Source organism: Haliotis rubra, unplaced genomic scaffold, assembly GCF_003918875.1.
Source record: "Haliotis rubra isolate DU_JTF1 unplaced genomic scaffold, ASM391887v1 Scf293, whole genome shotgun sequence".
Classification (NCBI taxonomy): domain Eukaryota; kingdom Metazoa; phylum Mollusca; class Gastropoda; order Lepetellida; family Haliotidae; genus Haliotis; species Haliotis rubra.
In genome coordinates this window covers 1,026,356-1,041,716 of record NW_025766961.1, presented here as the reverse complement: position 1 = coordinate 1,041,716, position 15,361 = coordinate 1,026,356, and the positions used below count along the sequence as shown (strand labels likewise).

Genomic DNA, 15,361 nt, shown 5'->3' with positions numbered 1-15,361 from the left:
GACCGGAGGCTAGGGAGGAGGGAATTCTGTCAAAGTACACATAAATAGCGATGGTTAGAAGAAAGTAACAGACGCCACAACACTTACCTGTCACGTGTCCCGAAACTTCCGCGAGAGGCATGATGGGAGGGCAACTGACAGGGAGGAAAGTACTGAGACCCGACCTCACAGGTTAAGCAAAGCAAGTAAAAAAAACCGCCCACATCGTGAATCTATTAAAGAGCACCGTAAGGTGGAAAACCAACTCACAACCGACTATAATCTCATGAGAGAAATCGAAAGGAGTTAGATATGATAACAGCGGATATATCAATTATACACAATTGAAAGCAGCGTCAACTGTCCAGATAACCAAGACTCACTCGGTCAGGGTGGCAGGACACTGTCCACTGGAGAGAACAGAACGGCCAAAACGCGCACGATCACGAGAATGTGTATTGAGCTGATAGTGCCTGATAAAAGTGCTAGGCCTGCTCCAAATAGCGGCAGAGCATATCTCTTCAATGGGCAGTGCCGATGCAAAAGCCTTTGACGTGGCCACTGCCCTGACCTGAGTGAGCCTTCAACCCCTCAGGGGGAGGCTTGCCCTTAGCCTGATAAGCAGCACAAATGACCGATACAAGCCAGCGTGATAGGGTCTGTTTGCTAGGCATGCCAGCCTTCCCGCCACCGTAACAGCAGAACAGATGGGTACCCGTACGGATCCCTTGTGTTCGTTTGATATAGACCTTGAGAGTCTTACGGACATCCAACGGGTGAGTGCTCGTTGCAGAGGTCCCCGATGTGGAAGGCTGGGTAAGAGTAGGAAGTTCGATAGGAGCTGTCACATGGAAAGCGTGATCGATTTTGGACGGTAAGTATTCGGGAGGCGAATACTGACACGATCTGGATGGAACACAGTCAGCGCCGGGTCTGCCGACATAGCATGTAAGTCGCCAACCCTTCGCCCAGATGTTACCGCCACCAGAAATATGGCCTTCCATGTTAACAGCTGAATGGAAATAGCCGATAGACGTGAGAACGTAGGACCGGACAGCCAATCTAGCACGATTGACAAATCCCAAGGTGGGCTGGTTCGCCTGACAGCAGGTCGAACCCGATCCACGCCAGCTAAAAAGCGCTGCATAAGAGGGTGCTGCCCCAGAAGAGCACCATCGACAGGGGTGTGGAAAGTGGAAATAGCGGTGGAGTAGCCACGAATGGTCGAAGCCGCCAAGCCTTCTTCCAAACGAGCTTGCAAAACTCCAATACTCGGACTAAATCCGCAGAAAAGGGATCTGCAATCCCCTATCTGAACACCAGCATGCATAGCGGGACCACCTATCCTCATATTGAACGTTTGTCGAATCCCGCCTCGAAGCCAGAATTGTGTCTGCAACTGCTGCAGGAATTCCGCGTGCTTCGAGGCTAGACCTGACAGAGGCCAAGCCACCCACTGAATCCTTGGATTGGGGTATGGCGCGCCGTTCTGAGTGAGAATGTCCGGTCGCAAAGGTAATAGAACAGGAGGCTGAGCCAGAAACCTGAGAATTACCGGAAACCAGCTCTGTGACGGCCATAGCGGTGCCAGTAGCACAAGTAGCCGAGCTGGCTGGGTGGACAGCTGGGAGAGGACCCGGGGAATGAGTGGTAGAGGCGGAAACGCCCACAGCACCTTGCCCGTCCAATCCAGCAGGAAGGCGTCGGAAGCCAACGCCCTCTGGTCCGGTATTCGAGAGCAGAACACGGGTATCTGATTCGTCCCGCCGGACGCAAACAGATCCACCTGGAACGATCCGTACAACTGGGAGATAACTCTGAATATCTGCCGGTCGAGCATCCACTCGTGCGGGGCCAGGATCCGGCGAGAGAGAGCGTCTGCTCGCACGTTCTCCAGCCCCGGGAGATAAACAGGAATCACCTGACAGTCGCACTGGTCGCACCAGAGGAGAAATTCCCACGTCTCCCGAAGGAGCGCTAGGGACACCGTGCCGCCTTGCTTCAGGATGTACGTCATGGCCGTACGGTTGTCCAACTGAAGACGAACCACCTGGCCCTGAACATGCTCCCGGAAGCGCTCGAAAACCAACCGCACAGCTCTCAGTTCTAAGACATTGATGTGAAGGCGGGCCTCTGGCTTCGGACCAGAGTCCGGACACCGACAGACTGCCCAGAACACACACACACCCCCCAGCCCGTGAGGGACGCATCGGTTTGAACTGTAAGAGCTGGCGTCGGGATTTCCAAAGGGATCCCCTTGGAGAGATTCCCGACATTGGTCCACCACTGAAGGTGAGGAGACAACCACCCGGGGACTGTGAGACACTTCTCCAGATCCTCCGAGTGAGCCCACAGACTCGCCAAAGCTTGCTGTATAGGGCGCATCCTCAACCGCGCCCGCCACACTACAGAGATAGTTGCCGCCATATGACCCAGTAGACGGAGCCAAGTCCGCGCTGGTGCCTGGGGCTGGGAGAGGAACGAAGACACCATCTCCCGTACTCTGGTGACCCGGTCGGGCGACAAAGAGACAAGACCCTTGTGAGTTGTGAACCGCGCCCCGAGAAAAACCAAGTCCTGGGTGGGTACCAGGTCGGATTTCTTGAGGTTTATGATCCACCCCAGTCGAACTAGAATGTCTATCACCGTGTGGGTAGAATCTAGGCTCGCTGGCTGAGTTAGAGCGCTGAGCAACCAGTCGTCTAGGTAAGGGTAACAACGCCTTCCTTGCGACCTTGCGAGGGTAGCCGGCACTAACATGAGCTTGGTGAACACCCTGGGGGCAGTGGATATGCCGAAGGGGAGCACCGTGAATTGGTAACACATCCCGTCGTAAGAGAACCGGAGGTACTGCTTGAACGATGGATGAATTGGCACATGTAGATACGCATCCTTTAGGTCGATCGACGTAAGCCAATCGCCGGGCTGAACAGAGGAGATCACCGAGCGAAGTGTCTCCATCTTGAAGGATGGAACCTCTAACATGCGATTCAACCCCTTGAGGTTGAGAATGGGACGGAACCCGCCGTCCTTCTTCGGAACGAGGAAGTACGTGGAATAAAACCCCGCCTGTTCCTCGCCCGGTGGTATGCGCTCTATTGCGGACTTGTCCAGCAAAGCCTGAACTTCGTCGCAGTATACCCGCCTTGACCGGACATGACGGCACCGGAGTGCGCCTTATGCCGGTGAACTCTGGCGGGCCTCGCTTCCACAGTGGTAGATGGCCGACACTGATGGTGGATAGCACCCAAGTGTTGCTGGTAGCCTTCTCCCACTCTGGTAGGAACAGAGAGAGGCGGCCTCCCACTGGGACGTGTGGTAAGAGTGCGTGAGTGGTCCCCTGCAGATGAACTGGCTGTGACGAACCCATGGTGACAGCCTGCAGGTTTAACGGGAGGTCGGGGCAGACCCCCGCGACCGCGAAAAGGCTGCTGGGAGCCAGACGAAGAGGCCTGCTCCTTGCCCTTATCTTTGGCGGGACGGCTCCTCCTCCTACCTCTACCCAGCGGCCGAAGCCAGACGGCAGACTCGGGCGTAGGCTGCGCCCCAGAAGCCCGCAATAGCCCCAACAAGGCCTTCGGGAAGATCGAACCTGAGGCGAGAACCATCACGTCCTGCACCAGGGAGGGCAAGATGCGGAGCTGTGTCTGAGAGGGCTGCCGAGTCAAAGCTACATGTCGGCACCGCGACTTGGGGAATATACTGGGCAATACGTTGCCTAACCTCCCGGAAAGATGACGAAAAACGGAAAGTACCCTCCGACTCCTCGACCTCCCCAACCTCCTTAGACTCAGCACCTGAGCCCGTGTCAGAATTCGGATCTCCACGTGAAGAGGAGCCGAACCCCAACTCGGTGGGAGGCTGAGCCACAGACGCCGCGTGAAGGGAAGAGCCAAAGGAACTCTCAGCTCCGGTAACCGACACTACACTCGAACCCCGGTCTCGAGACACGGGAGGAAGCCCGGACAGAACCGGCTCCTCCGCTCTCATGGGGCAGGATGGCGCAGGGACCGGAACCCCAGGAATCCTCAACGGACCCTGCGCCAACACCGAGAGAGGGACTGGGAGCGAACCCAAAGCCAAAGGCAAAGGAGCCGAGCCGAGCCGATCCCACCCCCGGATTCTCGGTCCCCCGATCAGAGTGGGAGACGAACTCCTGCCGGAGACCTCCAACTGACTTGTGAACGAGGGACTTCCATATGCTGCTGAAACAATTGAGTGATAAGTGACATATCAAAACCACTGGACGGAGACGGAGAGTGTGACCTATGTGAAGACTTAGATTTAGTTTGCTTAGCCTTTTTGGCCTTGGACGGGGGAACCTCCTGGGTCAAGTCCCCTCCCGCCTCACGCAATTCCTTATAAAAAAGGAAGTCAGCCACCCGTCTCTTCTGGGCCCAGGGGGAGAAGCCCATGCAAAACTCACAAATGTCAGGGTTATGCCCTGCCTTCTCCAGGCAGCATAAGCATTTGTCATGCTTATCGGAACAGGGAATATTTTGCCCGCAGGCAGCACATCCCGTAAACGCCTGAAAGCAAACACGCAAGCTTGTAGCTAATGGCGTAACCCAACAGCTTAAATATACACGTACAAAACATTGAAAATTACGTGAATGCGACAACGCGACATGGTTAATAACCACTTGGTGAATAACGCCATATTTCAACCACATGGCACACTAAACTTCTCACCATGGAATAGCAACACGTGCGTAAACCATGGAAAAGCAAGCGTAAAAGTTTAATACAAAGTCACAAAAATGAGAAATAACAGACTGCAAAGTCCATAAAACGTTTCTCAAAACGAATAAAGACCATACATACAGTTGTTGAAGTCTCAGACATTCTTCTACAAGAAGTAAGTCAGCTAGTAACTCTTGGGTAAATACGTGTGAACGATAGAGTAACAGCAGAAGGAATGATGATACGGGCCTAGGTGCTTACCTGGTTGGCTGCGCATGTGTAGCAGGGAGGTAATTCCACGTGGTGGGGGCCATATAATAAATAAAAAAGATTTTATTTATTGTACAATCATCTTATTAAAACATTGATACAACTGTCACATGACATTTTCAGCTGCAGAAAATGCATATATGTACCCCAAGGACGATCTCTATGAAAAGAATTCACATGGGCACAATGTGTTAAGCCCATTTCTGGTGTCCCCCGCCGTGATATTGCTGGAATATTGCTAAAAGCGGTGTAAAACTAAACTCAGTCAGTCAGTCAGTCAGTTTAAACCAAATTCTTCAGTCCAAATAGTTTTAATAGTTAGTATTAGACACAATATCCCTGCCTGGACAATCCTCCCAAAAGGTAAGATCACCAATGGTGAAATATCATGTCAATCTGTTTAGGCAACTGCATGAGAATATCCCACTCTAAACATTGTGGAAAACTCACAAAAAGTTAGTTGTTCCATCAGGACAATGCAAATGATAAAGACTTCCTCTACTGTGGATACCGCCAGGAGGAAGTTCACCAGTTGGATTCAGACTCTCAACCCTTGTGGCTCCTCCCTACCCCAACTTTACACTTCACGGTTTCCCTTTTCAAGTGGTATGTGAAAGACTTTGGTATCAAAGAGTGAGTTGAGATAAATCACTGGTATTTCAAGAGCAGTAACATCATTCACTTCAATTTCTTATTGGGATGACTTTGCATAAAACTTCAAAAACAGGCCTGCACCTTCCTCTCATAATCAAATTAATCCAGTACAAAAAGATACCGTCTGAACATTTTGACCCATGTACTTACCCAGCCCGAAAGCCCCTGTCGGTATGGGTCATCTTCACACAGACATCTCTGTTGCCAGACGCACGAACACCATCAAGTAAAGATGCAATCAGTGCATCTCTGAAAACAAATACAATCTGGTGAAATTACATGGCACTGTATTAGTAGCTTAAAACTGACCTTCACATTGTCAATAACTGAATAAACTTTCTTGGTATAATAATATCATGAGTTTGGGAAGACCAAGTTCAAACGGAAACTTCCATGTCTCTAGTCCAGGGATACATTATGGTTTGCCAATATTCAATCCCAAGTCTGATACAAAAGTAAAACAATTTCCCAAACTGTAATCAATGTATTTCTCTGTGAATGTCTTGTATAAGAGATGACATGTTTATCACTGATGAGATGACTTGTAAAGCGAGCAGGTATAATTTACCTTTATTGCATTGAATGAATGTGAAAATAACTCAGAAAATAAAGCTTCTTAAAAAACATAAGTCTTTAACAATATATAAACTTCTCCTTTTCTTAGTAAAGGGCACTTACTTTGGAATACCTTACAAACCACCTTATTAACAGAGTCAAGTGCTTCAAAGTCATATCAGATTTATAACAACACATAACAAAAGTAACTTTGAAACATCTATCCCTTTAACACCCTTACGGATAACTTTAGGAACACTTCAAGGTTAATGAAATGCCTTCCTGTTTGAAAAACATACATTCAATACTGTACAAGAAAGTTTCACGCCTACCAACTAACCTAATGAAATAGTTGTGAACACCTTCAAGGATTTTGGAGGAGGAGGGATGAATTCATGTTTTGACAATAAGCTTTCTGATAACATTCATTGGAGGTTTACAAGAATTTTGTCTTCCCTTCTGACAAGGGGTACTTCATTGCAATTCAGAAAAGACAACCTAGAAAGAATAGATTCTGATAGAGAGATTCAACACTACAAGTACTCAACCAGCCGCAGTAACATTTACATCTTCTACTCCATGTTTAAAGTAACTTAATTCACACTGGAAGCTTAATGATAATACTGCCATAAGTACTACCTACCGATCTGTTGACAGATAGTTTCTTATTGCACCTTTCACATACTCCACAGAAAATTTCTGTGGATTCTCTTGGTCACGAACAATTGCAAAAATCTGAAAACAAATAGAAAAAACATTTGGGAATTTAGGCAAAAGTATTGTTAGGAGTGTTCCGAATATTTCTTTACACTAAAATAATAAACTAAACATGATAATATTTATTTCTAACACTAAACCTAGGAACTAAATGAGATAATGCTTGTTCCGGAGAATGTAGGGCTGGGACGGGTAGAAAAAAATGGAATCGAGTACCCGCATGTTCTTACCCGAATCGGAATCGAGTACCCGGAAATGTAAGGAATACAACGCTTCTGTTAACTCTCTGAATATTCAGTCACGATTTGACAGATTATTATAGAAAACATGAAAGGATGGCAATAAGACATTGAAACTGATCTTAGACTAATTTATTTAATTTACGTCTGTTTAACTGATATAAAGAGCAACACCATTACTAACTTACATTCCACTGTGACATGACAACTCATTGCTCATGTGCTGATAAATTACAGTCGCTAATAATAACCTCCATTAACCGGACAATACCAAAGATGTAATTAAATGTGTGTTACGTCAATGAAAAAAGGCAATTTATTCTGTTGTTGAACTACATTCAGATGTGATATTTAACTGAACCTATTATGTTTTACATGGGGACTTTATGTAAAATTACATAGAATAAAATTTGATTGATGTATTTGCTGACAGGAGAATTCTATAGGAGATATACAGACCGGCAAACTGTAATGCAATTGAGTTAAGCAACACAGCAAAATGCTTCACGCGCATGAGGGAAGACTGGTCATTTTGCTCTGTTGCGCAACTCAGTTGCATTACAGTTTGTCTATCATACATTACAGAGTACAGACAAATACAGGGCCGTGAATAATTCATTAACCTTAATTAAAATTGTATCCTTATAGAAGATTATTAAAAGTCGCATTAAAATACTTTTGTTTGAATGTAGCGACAAAGAAATGTATCTAAATGATATATTTTTTACGTTTAGATAAACCAAAACAGCACAAAACTATAGTTATTTAAATATTCTAAATTTGTATATCAGTGAACATTGCGTGTGTGCATTGGAATAACTGTATGCTGATATTATATGTTAAACTATAAAATGTATAGTAACTGAATGGTATTATGTGTGATCTAAGTGAGCTGTGCTTCTATATATTTCTGATTATCTTTCTTCTTATTGTCATGATAATCAGTCGTACATTGAATTTGCAAAAAGAATGTGCTATTTCAATAAAAATTCGTTTAATTATGTTAATTTATTAGTTTTAACTGATATTCCCAACACCTACAATCATTTAATTACATTCTCTTTTATGGTGAATGTATTCAGCTTTGACGCAGAAGTAAAATATGTCTCATGAAATTGAAATGAAATATGAACCAAAGACAACATTCAATGTAGTCTTAACAGCTTTTTATGAACTAACTTAATAAGCAACTAGAGTTACACAATGTAATGAACACCTTCGTGTTTTACGTTGTGTTTTAGAGCAAGTTGTTTGTGCATTAAACTTGTACTGCTTCTGCAATAAATAGCATGGTACACACAGTCGCCATTTGTTTCTGCCATTTGCATCAAGTTCGAAATGAGCCCTAATTCTCAACTTAGCACTTTTGCTCTAGGTTAGAGTTACATGCCCTTGACATTACAGAGTTCTCTCCCTTTCCGGGTACTCGATTCCTTGAAATAGGACTCGATTCCAGCTGTACCCGACCCGGATTCGAGTACCCGAGTATCCGTCCCAGCCCTAGGAGAATGATCTATGACAAACGAGTAACTGAATATGTACCAGTATCAGTAAGTCTGTTAATGTCTAAAAAATAAACTAATTTCAACATACTAACCACTAGTGTCAATTTGACGTCTTGTCCTTACTAATGAACAATCTGACTGATTTCAAACATGCCTAGTTCTGGGTGACGGTTTGACACTTGCAGTCAATTCTTGGGCAGTTAGTCCTGAAAATTTCAGTTTTGCTTTATTGTTATGACTGTACCAACAAGCACTTAAACTACAGCTGTGTTTTATCAGTGTTATCACCAGTGGTAATATAAAACTGAGCCTTACAATTGCTGTGTGCTGCAATAGTCTCAATATTTGGACAGAACAGATTTTTCACAGAATGAGAAGGAAGGATTTGTCCTGAACAATTTACAGGAAGATTTTTTTACATACTCCAGGAATTCTCTGTTCAATGACTCTACTTTTAATTTGATATCGAATCCTGTATAAAATCTCTGGATATACTCTTGTGATAGGTCAAATTTCTTCACTATTTCTTTGTATTAGTATGAGCTGGGTGTTCCACTGGCTGGCCACTGACATTGACAACCACTCTATTCAACCTTCCTAACCTTGTGGAGACACATTAACAAGCAGGTTCTCTTAAAGAACAATTGTTCTCACATGTGAGCCCACAGAGTAAGCTGGTTAGTTTCCCAAGCAAGCAAGAGATATGAGTGAGTGAGTTTAGTTTTACGCCGCTTTTAGCAATATTCCAGCAATATCACGGCGGGGGACACCAGAAATGGACTTAACACATTGTGCCCATGTGGGGAATCGAACCCGGGTTTTCGACGTGACGAGCAAACGCCTTAACCACTAGGCTACCCCACCGCCCCGCAAGAGATATGAAGGTCGATGCCCACGTTGCCTCTTGTGGCTGCTGAGACCGATCTGTGAAAGGCTGGTGTGACCACAGAAGCTGCAGCTGAAGGTTGTCTGGTATGGGTTTGGTGCTGCCATTTCCCTGTTCTTCCTCCTGCTATTTTTTTTCTTCAACGCCAGCTCTACAGTTTGTCTCGAGGGAAGAGACACTCTGATGGACTGTGTTTCTCCAGGTTTGACCATTGACAGTTATGTTGGTCCATTGGCTGTGGTCAGTTTCAAAGGAGCTGAGGTTCTTCTTCAGAGAATCTTTGTATCTCTTCTTTGGACCCCTCTGTCACGATGGCCAGGACAGTTCTTCAAAAGGTGTTTCCAGCAGGGTTCCTCCATTCTGACAACATGCCCTAGCCTGTACAACTGCCCTTTTAACAGCATGGTCTCGATGCTGATGGTGTCACCTGTTTAAGTACCTCAACACTGGTAACATAGTCTTTACAATATAAGATGTAGCATTGTGATGAGGGGTATATGGGGTTTTTATGCCCAGTATACCCTGAATCATAACACTACAACGAATTTATCTTAGCGAATGTTTAAATCTCTCATTATGTAGACATAACATTAAAACAAACTGAAATTCAATCATATATTTTAGTAATATGATACTGACACATCCCTATTGGGCGGTGTACGGCCATGCACCGAGCATACATGGTAATTTGTTCAAGGTCACGTGGCATTCTTACATGAGGTAAGAAAATGGATGTTGAGAATAGAACAAAGACAGCGCTGCTGGTGAAAGAGCTCAAGGAGTCGCAGATGGTGATGTTAGATGTACAGGAAGGTAATTACACTTGAATCTTTGTGATTGATCATCATGCTGAAAAAGATGGTGAAGAGGGATGGTCCCTAGATGCTTACATATCCACACAACGATTACACCACGGAGGCGGTCTCATTTATCTTAGAAGTGAAGAAAGTTGATTCAAGGTGCAGAATACAATAAATGCTAATGCCTACCACTCACAAGGTGCCAATTTAGACCCGGACTGTCAACAACAACAAATAATCCATCCAAATTACTTGTCGACAGTCCGGGGAAAGGGAGATGATGTTCCACATGAGTGACTTCACGCCGTGTTCTCGAACTTAACAAACCAATTAAAAACAGAGTGCGATATATATAGTAGACAATATATTTATTTAGTCAATATAACAACATGTATGTATCATATGTCACACAGTATAACACATTTGTATATATAGTTCATAAATCTCACACAATATATTTAGATATAGATACAGATATATATTACATAAGTCAAATAGGTGTGTAACATTTGAGAATTGTGATGATTCATAAAGTCCAATTCAGTAATCTGAATGTTCAGCCAAGATGAAGCAACTCTGACACATAGTCTGTGTAGTGCAGTAAGTCTGTCGGCAAAAAGGTCGGCCTTCAAGGATTGAATTCTAGCATCGATGATTCGGTAGCGACGTTTGCGGACGGGATCTCTGCTGTCCTTGGATCTGCTGAATTTTAACTTCAGTAGGTGACTGTTCTTTTTGCAGCATTCGCACAACCTCAAACATATTCGGATGTGTCTTTATGGCATACTTGTTGATTTTGTTGTGCCAACCTTCCCAAATTATTGTTAGTTCTGTGTCCATCATTTTCAAAATGATTCCAAGTTGGCAGAGTCAACAGACCTTCTGTCCAGGTGGTAGTAACGTAATCCATTAGCTGTGTCGCCTTCTCACCTAGTGGTGCGTCTGCAATGGCATCAAGCCAAACATCTTCAACTTTATCCTCTGGCACTAAAGGGAGAGCTGCAGCTCCACGCCCTAGTCTTTTCACATTGTTGTCTGACTTGTACTCTGAAGCAAGGCCTACTTTCTGTGTGCGATGCCGGATGCACTGGGTGTAATGAAAGAAGCAGCCACAAAGCTGAGTATTTGGAAATACAAAACTGGCAGCGTTGTGAGATGCACGTTCAAACTCAATATTGTCAATCAGTGTAACGCGCACCATAGCATTTGCCATTTTGACAGTGATAACAAAATATTCCTGATCTATTATATATACCCAAATAATTTATAAATGTTTTCAACAGGATTTCAATAATCCTTCTACTCCCAATATCACAACATAATTCCAGGTTGTTGTTTTTTTTTGCATGTTAAACTCCAAAATGGTAATCCTTCCACTTGCATAACATAAAATAATAGTCTGTTTGCAGCCTTAATTCTCTTACAAATTGTTAAATAGATTAACTTAATTCATTTACGCAAGATACGCGCAAAGCCAAGAGCAAATCACTAAGCAAGCATTCTCTATAATTAATTAACACTGTCACGGTATGTTGACCATGCGATGTCGACATTCCGGGTTTTTATTCTGTCGACGGTTAGCAACATCATATTTTTCATTTGTGGACAGATGAAGCTGACACCCAAGGTGCCTCTCATAATGCATCCTATTTCTCCCTGTGGCAAGCTGTGCATCACATGTAGGATTGGTTGGGTTCACACCAAATCGATTAAAAACTCATTAGTCATCAAGGGAGCTAATCCGCTTTGAGCAAGGGAGCTAATCCGCTTTGAGCATATCCCTGTGACGTGGAAAGGCGCTATATAAATGGCCTATTATTATTATATTATTATTATACTAATCCCTAGCCACCTAACAGCAGAACCAGAGGGTACTTGTAAGACATTTGACAATCAATGGAGTCTACCCAGGTCATCTATTTAGGGCAGAAAATACGCTTGAAGACACACAATCATTGAATTGAATATCACCAGGAACTACATCCTGCCACTGCTCTCTGCAGCAACAAAATTGTGAAGGTGACAATAATCTTGCAAAACATTGACAAGGAGGTAGAGAATTTTGAAGGTTTCAAATGCATTGGCTATGCTACTTTTCTGCATCAACTTCTTTCTGACATATGTTCCATTTAGTCTGCAAACGATTCACATTGACAACATTTCTACAACAAAACAACAATTAACAGTCTTAGCAAACAGAATGTTGGTCCAATTCTCAACTTGTCTAGGCAAAACAAGACCACATGGGGAATATTTCAGAGTAAGGTACAGGACCTTGACCAATCCCTTCACACTCTCAGACATTACAAACCCTGACAGGATGAGTACAAGAAATGCATTCATACATGCAATGACACAAAGAGACATAAAAGGGCATCAACATCATGTTTGGTAGTTATGATAAACTTCCTTTTAATGAAGTGTCACATACTAAAAGTGGATATTTCATTGCATGTTAAAAGATAAATTTACCAATCATTCATACCCTGCATTTGACAACCTTCACATCAGACTTGACTGTTACAAACAGAAAAAAACACATTCGGATGTGCAGCAAACAAACATCATCAGTCACAAATCATCATTAACAGTCAAAACAAGATCTGTCACCTCAGCATGCCAACCATTCAGTCACAAATCATCATTAACAGTCAAAACAAGATCTGTCACCTCAGAATGCCAACCATTCAGTCACAAATCATCATTAACAGTCAAAACAAGATCTGTCACCTCAGTATGCCAACCATTCAGTCAGAAATCATCATTAACAGTCAAAACAAGATCTGTCACCTCTCACCTCAGAATGCCAACCATTCAGTCACAAATCATCATTAACAGTCAAAACAAGATCTGTCACCTCAGAATGCCAACCATTCAGTCACAAATCATCATTAACAGTCAAAACAAGATCTGTCACCTCAGAATGCCAACCATTCAGTCACAAATCATCATTAACAGTCAAAACAAGATCTGTCACCTCAGCATGCCAACCATTCAGTCACAAATCATCATTAACAGTCAAAACAAGATCTGTCACCTCAGAATGCCAACCATTCAGTCACAAATCATCATTAACAGTCAAAACAAGATCTGTCACCTCAGTATGCCAGCCATTCAGTCAGAAATCATCATTAACAGTCAAAACAAGATCTGTCACCTCTCACCTCAGAATGCCAACCATTCAGTCACAAATCATCATTAACAGTCAAAACAAGATCTGTCACCTCAGAATGCCAACCATTCAGTCACAAATCATCATTAACAGTCAAAACAAGATCTGTCACCTCAGAATGCCAACCATTCAGTCACAAATCATCATTAACAGTCAAAACAAGATCTGTCGACTCAGAATGCCAACCATTCAGTCACAAATCATCATTAACAGTCAAAACAAGATCTGTCACCTCAGAATGCCAACCATTCAGTCACAAATCATCATTTACAGTCAAAACAAGATCTGTCACCTCAGAATGCCAACCATTCAGTCACAAATCCTCATTAACAGTCAAAACAAGATCTGTCACCTCAGTATGCCAGCCATTGAGTCAGAAATCATCATTAACAGTCAAAACAAGATCTGTCACCTCAGCATGCCAACCATTCAGTCACAAATCATCATTAACAGTCAAAACAAGATCTGTCACCTCAGCATGCCAACCATTCAGTCACAAATCATCATTAACAGTCAAAACAAGATCTGTCACCTCAGCATGCCAACCATTCAGTCACAAATCATCATTAACAGTCAAAACAAGATCTGTCACCTCAGCATGCCAACCATTCAGTCACAAATCATCATTAACAGTCAAAACAAGATCTGTCACCTCAGAATGCCAACCATTCAGTCACAAATCATCATTAACAGTCAAAACAAGATCTGTCACCTCAGCATGCCAACCATTCAGTCACAAATCATCATTAACAGTCAAAACAAGATCTGTCACCTCAGAATGCCAACCATTCAGTCACAAATCATCATTAACAGTCAAAACAAGATCTGTCACCTCAGCATGCCAACCATTCAGTCACAAATCATCATTAACAGTCAAAACAAGATCTGTCACCTCAGAATGCCAACCATTCAGTCACAAATCATCATTAACAGTCAAAACAAGATCTGTCACCTCAGAATGCCAACCATTCAGTCACAAATCATCATTAACAGTCAAAACAAGATCTGTCACCTCAGCATGCCAACCATTCAGTCACAAATCATCATTAACAGTCAAAACAAGATCTGTCACCTCAGTATGCCAACCATTCAGTCACAAATCATCATTAACAGTCAAAACAAGATCTGTCACCTCAGAATGCCAACCATTCAGTCACAAATCATCATTAACAGTCAAAACAAGATCTGTCACCTCAGAATGCCAACCATTCAGTCACAAATCATCATTAACAGTCAAAACAAGATCTGTCACCTCAGAATGCCAAACCATTCAGTCACAAATCATCATTAACAGTCAAAACAAGATCTGTCACCTCAGAATGCCAACCATTCAGTCACAAATCATCATTAACAGTCAAAACAAGATCTGTCACCTCAGCATGCCAACCATTCAGTCACAAATCATCATTAACAGTCAAAACAAGATCTGTCACCTCAGCATGCCAACCATTCAGTCACAAATCATCATTAACAGTCAAAACAAGATCTGTCACCTCAGCATGCCAACCATTCAGTCACAAATCATCATTAACAGTCAAAACAAGATCTGTCACCTCAGAATGCCAACCATTCAGTCACAAATCATCATTAACAGTCAAAACAAGATCTGTCACCTCAGAATGCCAACCATTCAGTCACAAATCATCATTAACAGTCAAACAAGATCTGTCACCTCAGAATGCCAACCATTCAGTCACAAATCATCATTAACAGTCAAAACAAGATCTGTCACCTCAGAATGCCAACCATTCAGTCACAAATCATCATTAACAGTCAAAACAAGATCTGTCACCTCAGCATGCCAACCATTCAGTCACAAATCATCATTAACAGTCAAAACAAGATCTGTCACCTCAGAATGCCAACCATTCAGTCACAAATCATCATTAACAGTCAAAACA

The 15,361-nt window shown here is 43.3% G+C and overlaps 1 protein-coding gene across 1 annotated transcript in view; it reads right to left on the bottom strand.

Annotated features, from left to right (window-relative positions):
• The window catches only part of LOC124282143 (dnaJ homolog subfamily C member 13-like), a 303,611-nt gene that overhangs the window by 206,944 nt on the left and 81,306 nt on the right, over nucleotides 1-15,361 (bottom strand). Inside the window, 2 exon segments of the mRNA XM_046718113.1 lie at nucleotides 5,737-5,835; nucleotides 6,785-6,876. Of these exon segments, the coding sequence (XP_046574069.1) occupies nucleotides 5,737-5,835; nucleotides 6,785-6,876 (191 nt within the window).